This window comes from Phascolarctos cinereus, unplaced genomic scaffold (assembly GCF_003287225.1).
Source record: "Phascolarctos cinereus isolate Bilbo 61053 unplaced genomic scaffold, phaCin_HiC Scaffold_1;HRSCAF=81, whole genome shotgun sequence".
Lineage (NCBI taxonomy): Eukaryota > Metazoa > Chordata > Mammalia > Diprotodontia > Phascolarctidae > Phascolarctos > Phascolarctos cinereus.
In genome coordinates this window covers 145,927,250-145,947,863 of record NW_027555514.1, presented here as the reverse complement: position 1 = coordinate 145,947,863, position 20,614 = coordinate 145,927,250, and the positions used below count along the sequence as shown (strand labels likewise).

Here is a 20,614-nt window from a genome sequence, read left to right as displayed (position 1 = left end):
ATTATACAATACGTGTGATTCAAGCTATAATGTAAATATAAAAGGAACGGCTTAATGCAAAATTCAAATATCATTCAAATTTCAAACACAAAGACTAGAACGAAACATACTCTTATATGATTGAGCAAAACATAATTGCCACCTTGTGGCAACTTACTACTAATGCAGCAGCAAATGTAAGAGCTCTAGAACGACTTATGTTGTGTGTTTGTTGTAATACAACAAAATTAACTGCAACTGCCTGCTGGCTTATCCCACAAACACAAAAATCCCAAAATCCCAATATAGGAAATAATGTACAAAAAGCCTTGTATGGACATTAGCCGGTCTACTAAAACTATGGTATATTTTGGAGTCTGGAGATGAGCACAAGAGAATTGAGAGTTAAATTAGAAATTTAGGCCATAAACAAATTTTGAGAAATTTTTTCTTTGCATAGGTTCATGAACATGCAGAGAGACTGTTCATAGGACTACAGCTCTAAAGTAGGAAGGGACCTTATAAGTATGTTAGTCCAGTTCCCTCAATTTATAGATGAAGAAACTGAAGCTCAAAGAGATTAAATGACTTGCCCAAAGTCGTAGAGTAGCAAATGGCAAAGCCAGGGAGGGAACTCAATCAACCAATCAATCAACAAGCATTTATTAAGCACCTACTATGTGCCAGGCATGGTGCATGGGATTCAGCAACAATAAAACAGTTCTTGCTTTCAAGGATCTTGCATTCTACTGGGAAATACAAGATGCACATATTAAAGTGTATGTGAAGTAGATCAAAAGACAAATGCAAAGTGGAAGGAACTATGATGGGGGCTGGAGGAAAAGGAAAGGTCTAATGCATAAGGTGACATGTTAGCTGAACTCTGAAGGAAAATTAAGATTCTAAGAGGAAGAGGGAAGGAGGGAACAGAGCAAATGTATCAGAGGAATGGGAGTCAGCCTGTGCAAAGGCATGAACATGAGAGATGGAGTGTTACATGTGAGGAATAGTTAAGGAGAACCATTTGGCTGGATCACCGAATATACAAAGATGAGTACTATGAATAATAGGGTTAGAAAGGTGGGTAGCATGACTTTGTACTTTGCCATAGCTATGATAAGCTATATGAACAGGACCAGAATCAGCTATAGGACGAAGCAAGCTTTCTTCTCACCTCCCTTTCTCACTCCTTCGCCCTACCAATGAATGAATGAAAAGCACTTATTAACAGTTTAATAGGTGCCAAGCTCTAGTTTACGTTTTAGAAATACAAATATAAAAGTCCCTGCTGTCAATGAGTTTACACTCTAATAGGGGGAGCATGATATAAATGAGGACACAGCGGCCAGGAAAGGGAATTTGTGCTGGGGAAGACACAAAGATGGTGAGTCAGTTAAGCTCAGAGTAGTGATGATTTGATTATAGTTCTGAGAACAAAAGGTAGAAAGCAGAAGTGACAAAAATACACACAGCTGAAGGGTAGACGGAAAAGAGAAAATCGAATGGTGCCCGTTAGTGCCAAGACTGGCTCAGCTCCTCCCAGGAATAGCCTCTGGAGGTCCAGTTTGGAAGGTGGAATGACAGCAGCTGGCAGAGCAGAAAATGGCCAAATAAAAAGGCTTCATGGCTAACCGACAATTAAAATCCTCAATAAATCAGCCAATCAAGGGCAGGTAGGTGGTGCAGTGGATAGAGCACTGGCCCTGAAGTCAAGGAGGACCTGAGTTCAAATCCGGCCTCAGACCAAACACTTGACACTTACTAGCTGTGTGACCCTGGGCAAGTCACTTAACCCCAATTGCCTAAAAACCCCACAAAACAAAGAAACAAATCAGCCAATCATTAAGTATTTATTAAGCTCCTCCTACTGTGTGACAGACATTGAACTAGGCACTAGGGATACAGGTAAGAAGAATAAAAGGTTCCCTAACTGCAATGAGTTTACATTCTAATAGGGATATACAGCATAAATATAAAGTTAACGCATACAAAGTAATTACTAGTAGGATGGAGGGCACTAGCATTTGGAGGGATCAGAAAAAGCTTTATGTAAAAGACAGTGTTTGAACTGCTTTGAAAGGAAGAAAGGGAGTCTATGAAGTAGGGGTAAGGAAGGTGCACATTCCAGGCAGAAAGGGAATTAATGGGAATAAAAGTACTACCTTGTTGCAGTGAGGGCCCAGGTAAGGTTGGACAATATGATTTTGTAACGCACCCAGTCAGCAGGCTTTGCAGCATTTCCACCAGCTTCATTCAGCAATTTGTGAGTAGGTGCAGAAGGAATGTGGTAGGAATAACTCACAGCTGAGGTTTGGCCAAAGGACAAGGGGGTTAAGGATTTAAAAGCAGAGAGGACAGTGTGGAATTGAAAGAGCTAACTAGAGGGTTGAGGCGGAAGAATGAGAAAAGTGAAGTCAAAACAAGGGTAATGGCCTAAGAAAGTACTGATTGGTGGAGGGAATAAAGGTCTTATGGAGGGCGAAGAACAGAGGCAGCAGTGAAGCATAGAGAGAGGTGGAATGAGTTGAGGTTAAGATTAGATAGAAAAGCCAAAACTGTATACCTGGGAGCAATGGTAATAGAACATTGCTTCTCCTTCAATGTTCACGTCCTTTAGACTCTTACAAAATAAGGGAACATGTCAAAGATAGGACTTTTACTGTTACTGTACCAAAAAGAAAAAAGAAAGAAAGAAATCTAGTGAAGTTATTTTTGTTGAGGACCTAATTTCCCTAACCCTGAATTGTGCTATATCAAAATTTGCAGTAACCCTGGCCCCAGTCTTGTGGCTTCAGCTGGCTGTGGAGAACATCTTTCAGTAAACCTCATTTTGTTACATAAGTTTTGTCTGTGGGTTCTTTGCCTTTTCCTTTAGTAATATGATGGCCTACTGTAGATTCATTCATTTGGGAGAGGCATTTGCTGTCAAATTCAGGAATTGAAACAGGTAGGACAACTTGATAGATTCTTTTCATTTTAAGAAAACTCCATATAACTCAAAGTAGTAGTACTAATTAAAATTACTGACAGTTTAGTGGTGATTACGAAAAACAACTTAATCCCTACTGTCCGAGTTTACAGTCTAACAGATATACAGAAAGTGGAATCAAACACTTGCCTATAACTTATAACCAATCCTAAGGTATTTGTGACCCATCACTTTTACAATAGGTTTGAAATTAATATTCTCTCTAAGACAAAAAATTATAGATGAATTTGCTGCTCAGGATCGGTGGCAGAAGTCTCCACACAGAGAGTTCTCTCCACAGATCCAGGAACTTTCTACCCTACTCCCCAAATCAGGAAGTAATAAATATGCATTTTATATATTCTTTAACTCAAATATCCCCTCATTTAGTTTCGATTAATAAGGTTTTCCTGAGGAAACAGCTTATACATTCTTCCTAAAACTTTTCTTTTGCTATTGTAAATTGAACTATAAATCACTAAAAAAGTAGGAATAAATCCAATTGTATTAAAATTTTAGTGGGAAAACAATCTTCACCCTTTTTATTAATTCTTCTCTTCCAGAAAACCATTCATTCTGGGATTAATTTATGAAATCTAAAGACAGAAACTAAATAAGAAAAAGAAATGCTCTCTCTGGATTTTAACTGTTAATGATTTTTTTCAAAGTTTATTTTCATCTTCCAAATTTGATAGAAGCACTGAAGTACAAAACTATGCTTCATAAACTGAAAGCATTAGGTAAAACTATTTTTTTTTCCTTCAAAAGTTCAATTGTAAAAAAGGTACTGAAGAAAATACACTAGGGATCTGTGATTTATTCACTTTAGGGAAATTTTCCCACCAAAGCAGATTTCAGCCCATCTACATCTTGTAGTAGAAAGGTCCTAGGAAGTTGCCTGAGGAAGAGGTGAAGTGACTTGCCTAAGGTTACCCAAGTGGTATCAGAAGCAGATCTATTTTCATGAAACCAAGTCTGGCTTGTTATCCACTACACCACATTGCTTTTAAAGGAAAAATAAGAAAACAAATAGTAGGAGTACCATAATATCTTAGTAGTAATAACTTATCATATAATTCTAGTGAATTTTTAAAGTTGTATATGATCAAGAAAAAATTTTCTAACATAGTCATTCATTTTGCTTGAAAGGGAGTATATAGGGAAATATTTTTATTATATTTTTGGGGAATATATGTTTATCCAAATGTGTTTATTACATTGTTTGAACCTACCTTGATGTGGCTAGAAAATGGCTGATCCTCAGAGATGCTCTCAGGGTAGCTGAATGGATACGGGGAAAACTTAAATCCCACCCAGGTCTTGACTCCACCCAATGCTTGCGTTTTGAATGTTTATGCTTACATCTCAAACTACCTACATTTGAATATTTATGCTTACTGATACACATCTCAGTAGACTTTGCCAGGGAACTGTTCACTGTGCAAAACACTTAACTGCTTAGTGCAGTTGGTTTGAATATTTTTAGAACCCTTATACTAAATAAGTTTCTTTTCAAAATTTTTTCAGATTTTGGGATTCATTCTTATGACTATCAGATGCTTACTAGTGTGACAATGATGGCTAAGTTTTCTTGCCTAAAAGCAGTTTAGTACATCTCAGATAGTTTGATGCATCACAAAGAAGGAATTACTGTTAACTAAAGAGTGTGCTATCAGTGGGTCTATAAAGATTTTGACAGTTGTATTTGAAGTTTAACTGAATTTTTAAAGTGCTTAAAAGTTCTTTGATAATAATTTCAAAAGAGGTATGGACACAAATTTTTATAAGTGAAATAAGACAATGAAGCCTAAAAATTGTAAATAATTAATTCATCTAAAAGTAAACATATTGACCACAGGTCTTGAGGATGAGGAGGAAACACAGACGAATGAAGAAGGTAAATAAACTTAAAACAACTCTGAATATGTATGCAATGGCCAGCGAAATAACATGGCCCCCTATCCAGTCTTAAGACATCCTCATGTAATTTCTACAATATTCTAAGTTTTACATTCTGGGACAAGTGGAACTTCTTAAATTCAGATTTGGTGTTTTAACTATGAATGGTAGCAAAACATCAATGACAATTTGTGACTTTATGAATGAGAGCTGGAAATAATTCACTGGAGAAGGTAGTCATGGAAAGGAGAAGAAATGAGGGTGGGGCTGCAGTCACACACTCATAGACTACTGAAACTAGAAAGAAACTTAAGAGATCACATAATCTAGCCTCCTTCTCCAGATGAAGAAACTGAAGGTGAAGTGACTTGCCCCAAGACACAGAGCGACTGAATGGGTAAGGAAAAGTAAGGCAATGTTTACTAAATAATATATATTTATGTATGTTTATATACATATATACATGTATATACATATACACATATGTATACACATCTATACATATGTATAAACATATACATATATACATATACATCTATTACATGTATATGTATATATGCATATGTATATAAACATATATGTGTATATGTGTGTGTGTGTGTATTTTTTTCCCCTATTTCAAAAGCTCACTGAATTCTTGGATTCCCTAGCCTAGTGTTCACTCTCAGTTCCCCTCTCCTTTACCTCAGGACCTTGCCCATAAGGTTTGGACTCTGCCTCCCACATGTTCCTCCCCGGCTACTCCCACATTCCAATGGCTCATTTTCTTACCTTTTCGGCAATACAGACCCTCTTCCTCTGGCCCTTTCTTTCCAGTGTGGCTGCTTCGACTTTGGGAATTTCTGCCCTTTTCCCCGCACCACTGCAGGAGCCCACAGCTCTCTCTACGGCCTCAGCCGCCGCGTCCCCTGTATCCATGGAGACCATGTAACTCCAACACACCAGTTGTTTCCAGGTTTCCTATTGGCTGGCAAGGGTCCTCCGCACCCCTCCTACAACTATAGACCAATGAGCTCGAGGCACAGGACACAACCAGTCAGCTGCGCACTAACAAGCTTTCCCTCTTATTTGCATCCGCCTCCAGCCATACGCCTTGCTGGTTCAGGCGCGGTCTTTCTGGGAGTTGTAGTTTAATGAGTACCTAGAACCCCACGCTGTTTATACGGTTCAGAACTACTCATCCCGTCTGCCCACGGGGTTATTGAGGGGTTGAGAAGGGTCAAAAGTCACCTTGTGGTTGAAGACTGGGGAATCCTGACCCGGGGTTTTAATTGCCCTGGGATTCTGGAGTTGTTGGTGGGTAGCAGTGCAGGGCAGGCAGATTGTGGTGGAGTGGGTGGGCTCGATTTATGGGGCTGGGGGTTTATTACCGTCCACACTGACCCGTCATGCGTTCCTTACGCCTTTAGTCTCGCCGGGTCAGCAGTGGCCGGGTCAGCCGCGGCCAGGGAACCCCTACGCGGGGCCGTGGTGACCTCGGGCCGGGCTTGAGCCGGGGTCATGCTTGTCCCCGGCCCCGGCTGGTGGCGAGGCGGCCCCCAGCTCGGCACCTTAGGGCTATGGGCCGCGCTCCGGGCTGCCGCGGCCCCGGCGGCGGCGCGCCGAGCCCACCCAGCCAGACCCTACAGCCCGTTGGAGAGGAGCCCCTCGAACGAGCCGGCTCGCAAAACCCCGCTCAAGGAGTGGACGCTGATTGTCAACCCGTTCGGGCGGCTGCAGGCGCGGCTCCCGTGCGACATCGCCGTGAGACCCCTAGACCCTTACCACTACCCGGACTCCGACCGGGTGCTGGTCACGGTGAGCGGCGTGGAGGGCGGCAGCCTGGACCTGGACGGCATCCAGGTGAAGTACGACGAGGCTGAGAAGCAGATGGCCATCGTCTCGGACAGCATCGGCTACGAGGCCTCGGTGGAGGTGAAAGTCCCCATGAAGTTCGGTAAGCCCAGAGGGTTAACGCTGAGGGAGGTCAGGCCCCATGGTGCGTAAGCTGCGAAAGCCCAGCCGAGGTCGTCGGATGGTTTGTTCAAGGTTACACAGGTGATTCGAACCTAGGACCTTTAATTCCAAATTCAGCGATCTTTTTCTTTGCAATACACAGTCTCCCTAGCCCTGTTATTATTATGATATTAGTAGCAATAATAATAGTAGTTAGCAGTAATATAGCGCTTTAAAATTTATAATCTCATTAGGTCCTAACAGTAATGGCACCTAGGCATTTATTTGACTTCCAAAGTAAAGAAGGGACGTGTGTGCTTTACATTTTGTTAAATCTTTTGATCCTAAAAGTAATAAGACCTAGGTAGTTATTGGCTGCTAAAGGAGAGGGGCGTGGGCACTGAATTTACCTCATTTGATCCTAAAAGTAAATGTAGCATGGATGCGAACAACTTTTTCAGCAAATGATTGGTAGAGGGCTTATATCCTCTGCAGAGTTTAGATTTCTCAGTTACTACAAAAGATGGGACCCTTTCTTGAAGACTTCAAATCCTAGATGTGCCACTAATAATGACCCTCTTCAGATGATGTTTTATATATTTTATGGTTGTTCTAATGGCAAATGTAATTGGGAACATTAATTCACGTTGGTCTCCTTTACTTCACACTGGACTTAAAAGGCAGTTCGGATCTTAGGTCTGCAACTTAAAAGATTTGTGACCTTAATTTCTCAGAACCTTAGTCCTGATGGTGTTGTGGAAAGCCTACTGGATTTGGACCCAGAAGATGTAAGTTCCAGTCTGGAACTGCCAGGGAATAATCTAGGTGACTTTGAGCAAGTGCCTTCATCTCTTTGGGCCTCAGTTTCCTTCTCTGTAAAAATGAGGGGGTTGGATTAAATAACGTCCAAGGTTACTTCCAGCTCTAGCTCTATGATCCTATCACTGATATTTAAACACACTACTTGCCTCACTGGGTTTTTATAAGCCTCAGAGGAGATGATGAGTGTAGAGAGTCATTACTATTTAGAAAGTCAAAGTAGAGTCTTTATGGGATGACTATTACTAATTGTTTCTAAATATTTGGGAACTATTAGCCAGTTAGGTTTTGCAGAGCAGCCTCTAGATTTTAAAATAATATCATCTACTTACTGAGGTGGTTAAAAAAAAACTCCCAGCTTTGCTAAACAATCTAAAAACTAATTTAAATTATGTATTACTATTAATTTTAAGCCAGTATTGAATAGAAAGTTTATCTACATTACTGGGAAATTATTTGATGTATTAACTACTCAGATTTTCAGAGTTTGTGTCTTAGCAAATCTGTTTGCCGTTGTAACCTTTGGTTTTTTAAGTCAGTGCCAGCTGAGCTTAAGATCTGGCAGGACCTATTAAACCAGAAAAGCTTCAAGTACTAGGAAGGTGACAGATGACTTGTCTATTGCCTGAGGAGGACTCGCCTAAACATAGAGAGGCTCACTGACTATGGGGTGATAAATTTGCTGAGGAAACAGCCATTCATGAGGGTAAGTCTATTAAGGTATAAAGAGAAGGGTTGCAAAATGCCTAGATGGAAGGAGTATGCACTACAATAAAATCATGGCTTCTTGATTTCAGGATTAGGGAGAGACTAATATAGTGCTTGACTCTTTGGCATATATTGAGAGAGATTCCATTAATTCTTGGTATCCGTTGGGTTATATATTAGATGTCAATGTCCTTTGCTTTACAGAGCTATTGTGATTTACTCCAAGTTGCTTGATTGGTAGAACCAAGAATATTATTTTTCAGTCTTGCAGCTATTTACACATACACAGTGGTCACATTAGCATTTCTTAGCATTTCATATTTTCAGGGTGCTTTACAGTCCCTTAATTTCAGTGATTCTCCATTTATTTAGTTGGTGTTGGTCACCATTTTGAGATGAGAAAGCTTATTATTTTACTTAGTCCTTTACAGAACAAATTTAGTGTTATAGACAAATTTAATTTATAGCCTGAGTTCACGTTTAGTACTTATTTAATGCTGTTACTTTGACACTTTGGAAGGGACGTGATTTTATTGGTGTGGTAATTTCTTTACTGATGTAGAATGTAACCCCTTTACATTTCAGTTGCCCTGATAGGGAGAAAAATTCTGCACCTGATGGCCACCTTTCACTTAGACTGGTTCTAGGACAACAAACTCACAATACCATAGTCAACACCTTCTTTTCTAGCTTGGTAAGACCTGGCAGATTGGGTATTTTTCTGCCATGTACATGAACTTTAGTTCACCTTGACATGATAAGTAGTCATATTTGTTGGGAACTGAAAATATCAGTAGTTACAATCCTAGAGCTATAGAGAGAGTAATTTCTACTCACAATAGGCCTACAGAAATGTGTAAAAATATGACTTTAGTGGAGGACTTGTTTAGCACTACACATTCATATAATAAAAGTAATAACTCACATTTAAGGTTTACAAAACTTCCCCAAAACATGGTATAGTACACAGTAAAAATATAGTGCCCGTATATTTTTTTAAATAAACAGAACAAAGATCAAGAGATGTGAAATGACTTCACCATTGTCACATACCTAGTAAGTGGTAGAGGTGAAATCAAATCCAAATCTTAACATTCGAAATCATCTGCTTCTAATATGCTTTTTGATCCAAGTTTTAAGAAAGTTCTCATCTCAAGCAGCGGTGTACAGACTAATCAGGATTTTCTGCAGATATTTGTGCTAATGAGACCTCAAAAAAATGGTTATGAAGTATAAAAACGTAGGAGGCTGAGACCACACTCCCTTAGCTATGTCAGTGGTTGGTTGAAATATCAATGTGTATGAGGCCAGCTACATAGAGATTTGTGTAGGCTGGCTGGCCCAGTGCTGTTTGGCTATGCTTGAACATGATTTTTCTGGGCACAGTTCAAATTTGTATCTTCATTTCTTTGTCCATTTTCAGAACTTGTAAAGGGCACCTTCCCTATATATCCAGTCTTATACTATATGTATGCATGTGGGCATATGTCTGTGCATATGTGTGTGTGTGTGTATAGATATAGATATAGTCTAATGAATTGTTAAAGAACTGTTTTAAGTCTGGAATTACATTCTGTATTCTTGACTCTACTTTTTGATTATTTCTAATAATGACACTTTTCAGGTGATATTTTAGATATTTTTAGTGTTTTAATGGACCCATGTAACTGGAAGGTTTATGAATTAGTTCACTTTGGTCTCCGTACAGGTACTAATCCTATTCCTGTTTTGTTTCATTTCTTCTTTATGCATTATATAAACCAATTGCCCTAATTCATAGCTCTCACTTTGGTACTGATAAATTCTGTAACAGAAACAACACTGTAGTCTGCCATGGTTCTTCTGGGAATTTTCTTGTTTCTGTAATTTTTGTTCCTCACCCCCATCCGCCCTCCCCACCACACACATTCAGGATTTGGATCCTTGAGGAGCAGAGTGAATAGAGGGAAGGGAGTTTTTCTCCTTCCCCACCCCCTGCCATCTCAGAGAATAGAGGAGTAGAGAAGTATTTCTCTAATACCAATAAAGGTTGTCCATTTTGATTATGTTGCTTTAAGATAGAATTTCCTAGCCTTTGGTGATAGATTCAGTATTTACCGCCCTGCTCTCTAGTAGTTTTAGCAAGTAGGAGCTGTCTTTACAAGGGTGTTGAAAATTACTTTTGAACCTTCTGAAGTAAGAATGTGACATGTAAGCATAAATCCCTGTATGCCAAACTTTGGGGCCTTGATTTCACTGTAGTTAAGAAGCATTCAGTTTCCTATTGGTATTAGGCTCAGAGAGGGCATCTAGCTATTAGTATGTGATGTAATCTTAGTGTTATTTTTTCATGGTTATGGATTGCTTAATGGCCAACTCTGATACTTCATTGTGGGAGGAGTGGGGTGACACTAGATTCTAGAAGTCCATGTTATTGGAATGTAAATTCTGGAGGGTTCAACCAGATGGAAAGACTTCAGGTCTGAACAGGTAGGCGAAAGATAAGTCTGTTGTCTCAGAAACAACCTAGTTAATTACAGAAAAGCAAGTTACCTGACAGTTGGTTTCCAGATAATTATTGGGGGGTGGGGGGAGAACTATAGTGATTGTCGAGGACAGTCCACTGAGGCTTGGAGAAGGCACAAACTGTAACAGGAGGCTGTGGGGAGGGAAGGAGGGAGAGGTCTTACAATGATCAAATTTTGAATCTTTGAAGCATAGGGTTATAGCTAAGATTTGTCTTTGAGATCTTTCTGATTCTCAGAAAATGTATTTCTTTTCTTCAGGATCATGTTATTAGTAAACATGGATGGAAGGCGATTTCTTCACTCCTTAATGAATGGGAGCAACAGGACTGCTTTTCCTAGTTACTTCTTCATTCTGCACTGGTATTCAGATCTGATCATGAAATGATCTTTCCATTATCCAGTAGGAAAAAAAATCATAATCTTTTGGCAAATGTATTTCGTTAATACAGTATTTTTTCATTAGTATCGTCCCATATATGCTTAGAGATAGATAAGGTGACTTCATAGCCCATTGTCCAGACTCATAGTAATAAATGGCACATGTATTATTAGTCAGACTGATACCTGTCTCAAACAAGTATTCTCTTGAAGAGTAGAGGAAAAGTAGCTTCATCCCCTCTCTGCCTAGCCATTGCAGAGGGTAAAATAGTGAAGCTATCATTCGGACAGCCCCTGAAGGTTGTCTGTTTTGATTGTGCTGCTCTGCCTTTTATGCCAGACCCAATACTGGCTGCAGTGCTCTTTCAGGAGGAGCTAGCCTTGCAGGGATATTGAAATTCCCTTACTGCCTATTAGCCATTGTACTAACTTGTCTTTCCTTCTTCATTTCTAGATTTGAATATCAGGACATCAGGGACTGGCTGTGTAAAGGTACAGGAAGCTGAATGTGATGATTGTAGAATAGAAACTGAACAAGGAATCAGCATTGTGCAGTCAGTTAAGGTATGTATATGTGCCAAATTTTCCTAAACTTGTTTACTGGTTAAACAAACATAGAGGTTGTTCACTTTATACAATAGATATATACCTGAATAATTATAGGAAAATAGGTTTATGGTCTCTATGTATTAGGAAACATTTAGAGGAACACTTTGATAAATATTTAACAGACATTTGACCCCCTAATTTACATATTTTAACCCAATAGGAAAATCTTCATTTTGCTAAAAATCATATGTGTATTACTCTTAGTGACAATTCATTATAATAATATGTAGAAAAATACTGTATGGAAGGTAAGTAAGCTTTTGAAAGAAAATTTTTGAATACTGGAGAAAATATTGAAACTTCAGTGGTAGAGTGTTGCCTGAATCATTTTAGGTAAGGGCAATCAATTTAACACTGTCCTTGTCATTAAGAGAATTTTAAGGAAGGCTTCAATAAGTTAAGAATTTTTTCCCCATCATATTCAAAATCCATAGCTATATCAGAAAGGCAGACTGGAGGCAGTGGGAGAAAACAAGGAAAGTACCACATTTGTGATTTACTTGGCTGTGTGAGGAGAAAGAGAGGTTTTACTAAAAAGCTTCTTAGAAGCTTTCCCTTTAATACTTGAAAAGACTGTTTATCAGGTAACTTACAGTTTTCTGTAGTTTTATTGTTAAACACATGTTTTCCACTATTGTCCCACCACCGGTTTGGCAGCCTTTAATTGTTTTAAAGATTTCCCATTTTTATAATCTATCTGTATTTTTATAAACACACCTTCTCTTCCTGGACATTTTAGGGACATTCTTCCTTTTTTGCCCCCAAGTTGGGTATATTTTCAGACTAGACAAATATATTTTAACAAAATAGCTCAAGCAATAGCCATGGGTGGAGCATACCTTAAGTAAGAATTCATTTTAACTTTGAAATTTGTTTTACTCAAAAATATGTCTCAAATCAATTTTGTTTATCCTAGCAGAGTCTCAGAGTAGCTCTTTACTTGAAATTGGATCTTACTTTAAATGACTTATTTCAAAAAACATTGGAAAAGAGTAGGAATTACTTCTGGAATCTAGTGTAGCTCAATGTAATTATGGTGAGTTAATCACTTTTTGCTCGTTGAAATTGTTTCAGAAATTTGTTTCAGGCCACTAGGTGGCAATAAGGACTTTGAAGGCAGCCCTCTGGTAAGAATCATTATATGTGATTGATAGGATTACTACCTAGATTTTTGCAGCCATTTACTTCAAGAATGTGACTATATAGGTAATGAGCTGTTTTAATTTTCAAATAAAATCACAAAAGATGAATCTTTTTGATGCTTTGAATTATTTTTATATTCTGATAGTAAACAGTTGGTTCTTGATATGAGAGTCATTTCTAGATCAGTGGTCAATATACACCCAGATTACTGACTTATTAGAGCAAGAAATCAAAAGCAATACCAAGTTACAAGACAGAATAAAAAGCAAGCTGATATGGCAGTTCCATCATAACCTCTTAATGAGCCATTGACACTGAAAAATGGGACATGGAATCAAAGAACAGACATTGATTCCATCACTGTTTCTTAAAGTTAAGCTGATAAAAATCAGTCGCTATGTCAGGAAGATTAAAGAGCCTAGATATCAAGTCAGCCAGCAAACATTTGATCTTGTCAGGCATGGAGATATAACAGCCAAGGGCAACACAAGTTTAGAACAGTCTTGTTGGTAAAATCTTACAGAGGTTGATGGTGGAAGATTATGAGCTGTATTGCTTCATAAAAGTGAGAAACACTGGGAGGAAAAGCAAGTTTATATAAAGTTGGCAAGAGACCCATTGAACTCAGATCATCTCAAGGATATTTAAGGGTGAAACTGGCAGCAGGACAACAAATAGATGAAAAATGGAAACAAGATGACAGTATTACTATAAAACTCTTTCTCTCTATTAGTGACAGTGGAGTCCCAGTGGAGTTCTAATAACACAGTCCTTGATGTGCATCTGTAGGAGACAGAAATGGCACTAAAAGAAACAAAAATGAGATGAGAAGCTGAACTAGACCAATATACACGGAGAAAGTCTGCTCTAGAGGCAACATCATTTTGGGGACATTGGGGGATACCAAATACTTGAAAAAATATCACATAATTAGTGATAGAGGCAACTTTGTATGATTACTTTCCTATTTCTATACACAATTTTAAAGAATAATCTATACACGTTTAGGACATTTTTGATAAAAGCATAAGAAAGGAACAGTCAGGCTTTTGCCAGTGATATTCTAGAGCAGACCACATTTTTGCAGGCATACAGTTGGCCAAACGATGGAAAGAATACATGATCCCACAGAGGTTTCTTTTCCCTATTAAAAAGATTTTGATTAGATAGAGAAGCTCTCTTCTAGTGTCATGTTTCCAGCCATATTAAAATCATATAAGATTCACTGAATGATATAACAATAGAAATAACTTTGATGACAATCTGATTATTAATATCAAATGAGGCGTGCAGTGACAATGTGGGTCATTAGAGTTCAGAAGGTTGATGAGAACTAGGTATTTAGTGTGTTTTAGGGAATATCCCTGCGTATGGGACTTAAGGGATTGGGGTAGAGAGGAGGGCTCTGAGCTAGGTACAGAACTCCTTGAGAATGGAGAGAGAATGACCTGGAAGCTGGCTAGATGACTGCGACAGGGATTTGGATAGGAGAGAATAGAACAGACAGATTAATGAACCTCAAAGAAGGGAAACTGTTATTAAGTTATGCTGACAGAGAGAGGGTCTGAAAGTTGCAACAAAGAGCAAGAAGTATGCCCATTTCTTCGTGTGTCACTGGGCATGACAGGAGTATCCAATACTGAGAGAGTGATAGAGAGTCCAGTGTTTTCTGGAGTGAGTTGGGGTTCTGTAGTGAAAGGAGATGGAAAAAATATGACAGGAAGAGGCCTAAGACAAAGGTAAGGGTCAATAGAAAAGGGGTTACAGAGGGCACAGTGGAAGTGGGGAGGAGGGTTGGGCTGAGATGATTGAGAAATAATAGGGCAATGGAATTTCATCTAGGACCTGATGACTGAATTCAGTGATTAGAAGAGGAGGAGGTAAGAGTTTGTTAATTATAGGATAGGGAGGTGTCATTTGGCTTGGGTGACTCGCATGTGGGTTTGTTATGGCCTGAAGACAATGAAAGCATCCATGTTGGTACATGCTTGGTGGCCAGTTCCCTAGGGACTTAACATTTAGCACCAATTTCTTTGCTGTGTTCCAAGATGGAGTTGGATGATACAGAGCCAGAAGATACCTGACAAGTAGAGTTTGCACTCAGTTCTTAGCCTGGTATCTGAAATCCCTTTCCTAGATGAAGTCTTGGCAGTAAAAAGCCTGGTGCTTGAGGGTATGGTCATGGGGATAGAGTGAAGGTACTGGTGGTGAAAGTCTTGTGGTTTGGAGGTGTAACTGTTATGGAAGGATGAGGAATTTTTGCTTTTCTCATGTGCTGAAGTGAAGTAGGAAGTACCTCCTCACATAGTAGTAGGTTCTTAAATTCTAATCCAGTCCTTAGCAGCAGTAAAGAGAGTTAGAGCACTATTGCTATGACTCTAAGCAGAGTAGCAGTAGATTTTGGTACAAGGAGGTTCCTATGGGAAAAGAGGCAAGCTCCTGAATGTAATTGAACCTTTTTAAAAATTCATAACCATGGACCGAAATCTTTTCAGTAATGTATAGTAATACCCTTAGGGGTGGTTTAACTTGCTTACCTTCTTTAACTTACGATACTTCCAACCCAGTGTTAAATGGTTGAGCATCAGAAACTGATGTGATTTTGTCAGTGGAAATAACATTACAGAAAAGACTGCTTGACCACTGCATGCTAAGGATCATGGGACCTTTCAGTGTAACACACAGTTGCACCCTTCCCTACATGTTTGTCTTCTCCTTGCTTCTTGAGTGCAGGAGCTCTCTTGCATTCTGTTTGTATCCTCCACGATTAACACATAGGGCTTCATTCATTCCTTTAACTACATTCTGTGAAACTTGATGCTTTCCTGGTTTTTTTGGTGTTATGCTGTTTTAATTATTTTTGCTGTCTCTTCAGTGATGTCTTCTGGGGATATTGAAGTATACAGGGATATTTGCTCTTGTTTGCCTTCCATTATGGCAAATTTTCTTCTTTTTTCACTGAAGTTTTAATTTCGTGCCCAATATACACACTACATGCATGTACCACATACACACTCAGACATACACACACCCCTTTTTTCCCTCTCTGCCATACCTCCTGTCTACAGCTTCTCTGTCATGATGTCTCTCATTGTGTCCTTAAGTGGACCTTAAAGTTTTCAAATATTCTTTGTAAAATTAAGTCAGATTCCTTTGTGCTTGAGCATGAAGGTGATTTTGCTCCTCTTTCATACAATAAAGTGCATGGTCTTTATAGCTGTTTTCATTGAGCTTTTTGAGTTACTTCCAGCTTACTTGTGAGTGTTAGCTATTCATTATGGCTAAAATCAATGGAAGTTTGATTACAGATGACATGTTTATAAATTTAACTTTTGCAATCAAATGCTTTGATGGTAAGACAAAAAAAAGTCTGAATTGCTGAATTTTGTTTGTTAGAATTATAATCCCCAATGAAAATAAAACTTTTACAAATTGTCTTTCAGAGTAAAAAATTACATATTCAAACAAAAGGAGGCAAAGTGATCTGTCTGGGAACTATTCTTGGAAATACAGACATTCATGCATCAGAAAAAAGTGTAAGCAAGAATAAGACTTTCCTTTTATAGAAGTTTTAATTTAATGTAAAGTTGGTCATCACAAAATAAGTATTTCTGAATTTACTGCACATTTCCTTTTAAACATATGTTTACTAATTAGATTTAAAATGTGAGTTTATTAAATTTCATGTAATGAAAACTTGAATTTAGTATGTTTGAATCTCAAAGCAGCAGCATGGTAGGAGGAAAGTATGCTAGACTTACAGTTAAGGCAGACAGACCTGAGTTCAGATTCTGTCTATGGCCCATCTTGGGTGACCGTGGTTTAACTTAAATTGTTTCAGTTGCAGTTTCTTCATCTATAAAATGGGCTTAACATTACATATAGTACCTGTCTCAAAGGGTTATTGAGTATCAAATGAGATATCTCTATAAAACACTTTTTAAGCCTTAAAACACTCCATTAGGTAAGAGTTGCTCTTACTATTTTAACATGTTATTTGAGTTCCTGTCTCATAAGGTCCTGCTCTAGTATCTCTTGGTGGCATGGAGCTTCTAAAGGTTATGCTGATGTGTGCACACACACACCAAGCTGCGAAAGTTTTCAGTCTTGGCCCAGAATGGAGTGTGTGATCTGAGGACCAGCTTCACTGGCTTCAGAGAGACTCTTTCCCAGAAAGTTGTGCAGCAGCTGATCAAATTTTTTGACTACAGCAATTCATTAAACCGTCTACTAAGGTATAAAGGGGCTGCAGTCTGCATCAGTAAAAAGGATTAACCTAAGAGGTGATCATAAGCATGTGCATCTTTGTAGTTAAGTGTCACTAAAAACATATAGTTGGGGTTTTTTTTTGCTGATCATAGATTAATACCTATAGCACTAGCTGACATTTATATAGCATTAAGTGTTTAAACCAAAACTTTTTCTGTACCTTATTTCATTTGAGCCTAACAAGAACTTAGTATGCTAGGTCAAATGATCAGGAAGATGGAAGATTAATCACTGTTTCCAGACCCTTTAGCCCTCTAGGACTCCAAAAAAAGCAGTTATGTTCAAATAAAGAACAAGTACAGCTGAATTCATAGAACAGAGAAGAGAGAACCCCTAAATGTAAAATCTTTATGAATTAACACTAGAGAACTTTAATCCTTAAAGCACTCAGTATTCAGAATCCTTCCCCTGCCAGCTTCTCTGCTTGCCTGGCCCAAGGCAGGTATACAAGCTGCCTTGCAAGCTTGGGTCCTAATGTCCATCTTGGGAGTCCCCTCCTCTTTCTATTGCAGAGTCTTTGCAGGAAACAGCACTCCTACCTCTGCCAAATCCATATATAGCTGAGGAGGAAGGGAGAGTGGGTTGAAAATATGCTGCCTTCTGACTAGGGCCCAGTCCTAGGCTAGAGACCCACAAGGCTGCAGACAATTTGCCCAGAAACACTCTCTTCACCATCCTTCCATCTTGAAAAAAGCAGCGGATACTTTTATCTCTGCTGGAAAAGTAAAGGAGGTCCAGGGGAAGAATTAGAGGTTGGGAAGGGGCACTGAAACTCAGCTGAAGCCAGTCTGGTCCTCCAGAAGGATAATCAGGGCAGGGACACAGTCCTACAAACCCTAGATCCCCCAAAGCAAGTAGGCTGAGGTAGCCCATTCCGGGCCTGAACCTACCAGCAAAGGGGAAGGGGGCCAGAAAATGAGTGATGGGGGAATACAAAAAATCTGAAATACGTTTATTTTTAGGAAAAAACTCTCAATAAAAACACAAACAGATAAATCAACACTGAGGATCCTAAAACCAAATGATAAAATTAATAGTAAATCCTCCAAGAGAACACTTAGTTCTCTTGACAAATATTTTAAGACAAAAGAAAATGAGCCAGTGCCTGATGAAATACAAAATCCTGTGGACTCTTAAGAAAGCATAGAATAACAGGAAACCCCATAATATTTCAAAAGTGAAATGAAATCTACAAAAGAAAAAATTAGGAATGAATATAGACCAGAGCTTATAGTTTCCCGTACAAAATTTTAAAACTCAGCAGAATAGAAAAAAAGAAAGATTGAACCCCCAATGGAGAATCTATAGTAAAAGGAGAGATTAATAAATTTGGAACACAAACACAAATAGTGAAATCTGGCAAAAGAGAAGCAAAAGTCAAGCATAAAACCTTAAAAGAACTCACAAATTAATATGTAAACCAAAACAGTTGACCTGGAAAACAAGAGGAACAGAGACAGCTTTAGGCTCATAGTTTTCCCAGAAGAATGTGACAAATAAAAAAACCAACACATGTAATAATATGGGAAAATAAACTCTGTGAGGTAGATATCACTGGTATCCCCTTCATTTTACCGATGAGTAAAGTGAGGTTCAGAGAAGTTAATTCAGAGTTATCTTTGAATTTTGTATGATCCCATGGTCACACAACTGGCAAATGTCAGAAGCAGGATTGAAATCCAGGTCTTTCTGGCTCTACCTTCAATATCACTACGTAATTTACTTTAAAAGTAATAGGAGGATTTCCTTAGAACATTAAATGTGTTGAGTATTTTTCAATACTTGAATATGCTAATCAGTATATTAAGTACAAAGTATTTGTTGAATGACTAGTGTATAAATTTTGCATTATAGGCAAATTTGAAGGATGACATTATAAATTTGTTACTTTAATATTTTCCACAAGATGGCACTAAATGATAACATTTCTAGAAAGTTGTTTCCTTTATTAAATATCATTATCAATAATATCTCATTGTTCCTTTATAAGTGACATTGACATTGAATAGATTGACAGCAGGATGTAATTTTAGAGGTAGAAGTCTGCAATAAAAGTTGTTTAATATATTTTTTAATGAGTTTGTATCTGTAGATTTTGGTCACATTATACCATTTTTGTTTTCCAATATTGCCAAGAATCTTTTGGTACAAATTTGAGAAGTGGCATGGTTAACTCTGCATGATTGGTGGCAAATTTTATCTTTAAATTTTTGTTGGAATGATTAATTGTAATTGTTATCTCTTTACATTATATATATAATATATATGAAATACATGTATATAGTATATATAAAATAATGTAACCTTTGTTACATTATTTTTTTAAAAATCTTCTGTGAATGTAGAGCAATAAGCTGTTTGAACTAATATACTTATCTCTGGGCTGGAGTTCTTAACTTAGGTTCTGTGAACTTTTTTTTTTAATGTTTTGTTAACTGTGTTTTAATGTAATTTCCTTTGTAGTGTATTTTATGCATTTAACACACGATTCTGAAAAGGTGTTCCTACACTTTAGCAACCTGCTAAAGGGGTCCCTCACACACAAAAAAGATTAATAATGCCTGCTTTAGGGTGATAGATTGAGAGCCAATCTTAATAAAACCCAGTAGCTTAGAAGCCATATAATCCAGCCCATTCATTTTACAGAAGAGGACACCAAGGCTCAGAAATTGTATCTTTAAACTAAGGGGTGGGTGTGAAAACGCCCCACAAAACACATCTAGCTGTTTTTGTTAAGCTAGTACATAAATATTATCTCCCAGATTAATGTCTTTGACAAGGGTGAAATAAAAATTTCTGAGCTGTCAGTCAGACATTTATTAAGTGCCTACTCTGTGCTAGGCGTGGTGGTAAGGAGCAAGAGGCAGTCTCTGATTTTGAGGAGCTCAAAGTCTAATGGTGACTACACACAGGATGAACTGGACATAATTGACGGAGGAAAGTCTCTAAAATTGAGAGGGGTTGGGAAAGGCTTCCTGTAGAATGTGAGCTTTTAGCTGGGACTTGAAGCCTGGGAAGCCCAGAGGCAGAGATGAAGAAGGACAACATTTCCAGCATGGAGGACAGCAGTGAAAATGCCCAGAGTTAGGGAGATGGAAGGTGGAAGGTCTTGTCTGAGGAAGGCAGTGTCACTGAATCTCCAAGTAGGTGGTGGGTAGGTGGAGAATAAGGTGCAGGAAGATTGGAAAAGTGAGGGTGGGGCAGGTTATGAAGGGCTTTAAATGCCAAATAGGATTTTATATTTGATCCTGGAGGTGATAGGGAGCTACTGGAGTTTATAAGTAGCGGGTGGAGGATTACATAGTCAGATCTGCATTTTAGGAAGACCACTTTGAAATCTGTGTGGAGAGTAGACTAGTGTGGGGAGAGACGGAAGCAAAGAGACCAATCATAAGGCTAT

General features: G+C 38.4%; 2 protein-coding genes across 6 annotated transcripts in view; one reads left to right on the top strand and one right to left on the bottom strand.

Annotated features, from left to right (window-relative positions):
* The window catches only part of CCDC146 (coiled-coil domain containing 146), a 181,950-nt gene extending 176,201 nt beyond the window's left edge, over nucleotides 1–5,749 (bottom strand). Inside the window, exon 1 of the mRNA XM_020984512.2 lies at nucleotides 5,618–5,749. The gene's annotated coding sequence lies outside the window, so the exon portion shown is untranslated. The remainder of the gene's footprint in view (nucleotides 1–5,617) is intronic.
* A 290-nt stretch (nucleotides 5,750–6,039) lies between these two features.
* The window catches only part of FAM185A (family with sequence similarity 185 member A), an 83,613-nt gene continuing 69,038 nt past the window's right edge, over nucleotides 6,040–20,614 (top strand). Inside the window, exons 1-3 of one of the 5 annotated variants that reach the window (XM_020984519.2) lie at nucleotides 6,040–6,782; nucleotides 11,648–11,757; nucleotides 16,389–16,481. In XM_020984519.2, coding sequence (XP_020840178.1) covers nucleotides 6,347–6,782; nucleotides 11,648–11,757; nucleotides 16,389–16,481 — 639 coding nt within the window. In that variant the 5' untranslated portion in view covers nucleotides 6,040–6,346. The remainder of the gene's footprint in view (nucleotides 6,783–11,647; nucleotides 11,758–16,388; nucleotides 16,482–20,614) is intronic. The other 4 variants (XR_013486557.1, XM_020984517.2, XM_020984516.2 and 1 more) reach the window with 4 other exon arrangements.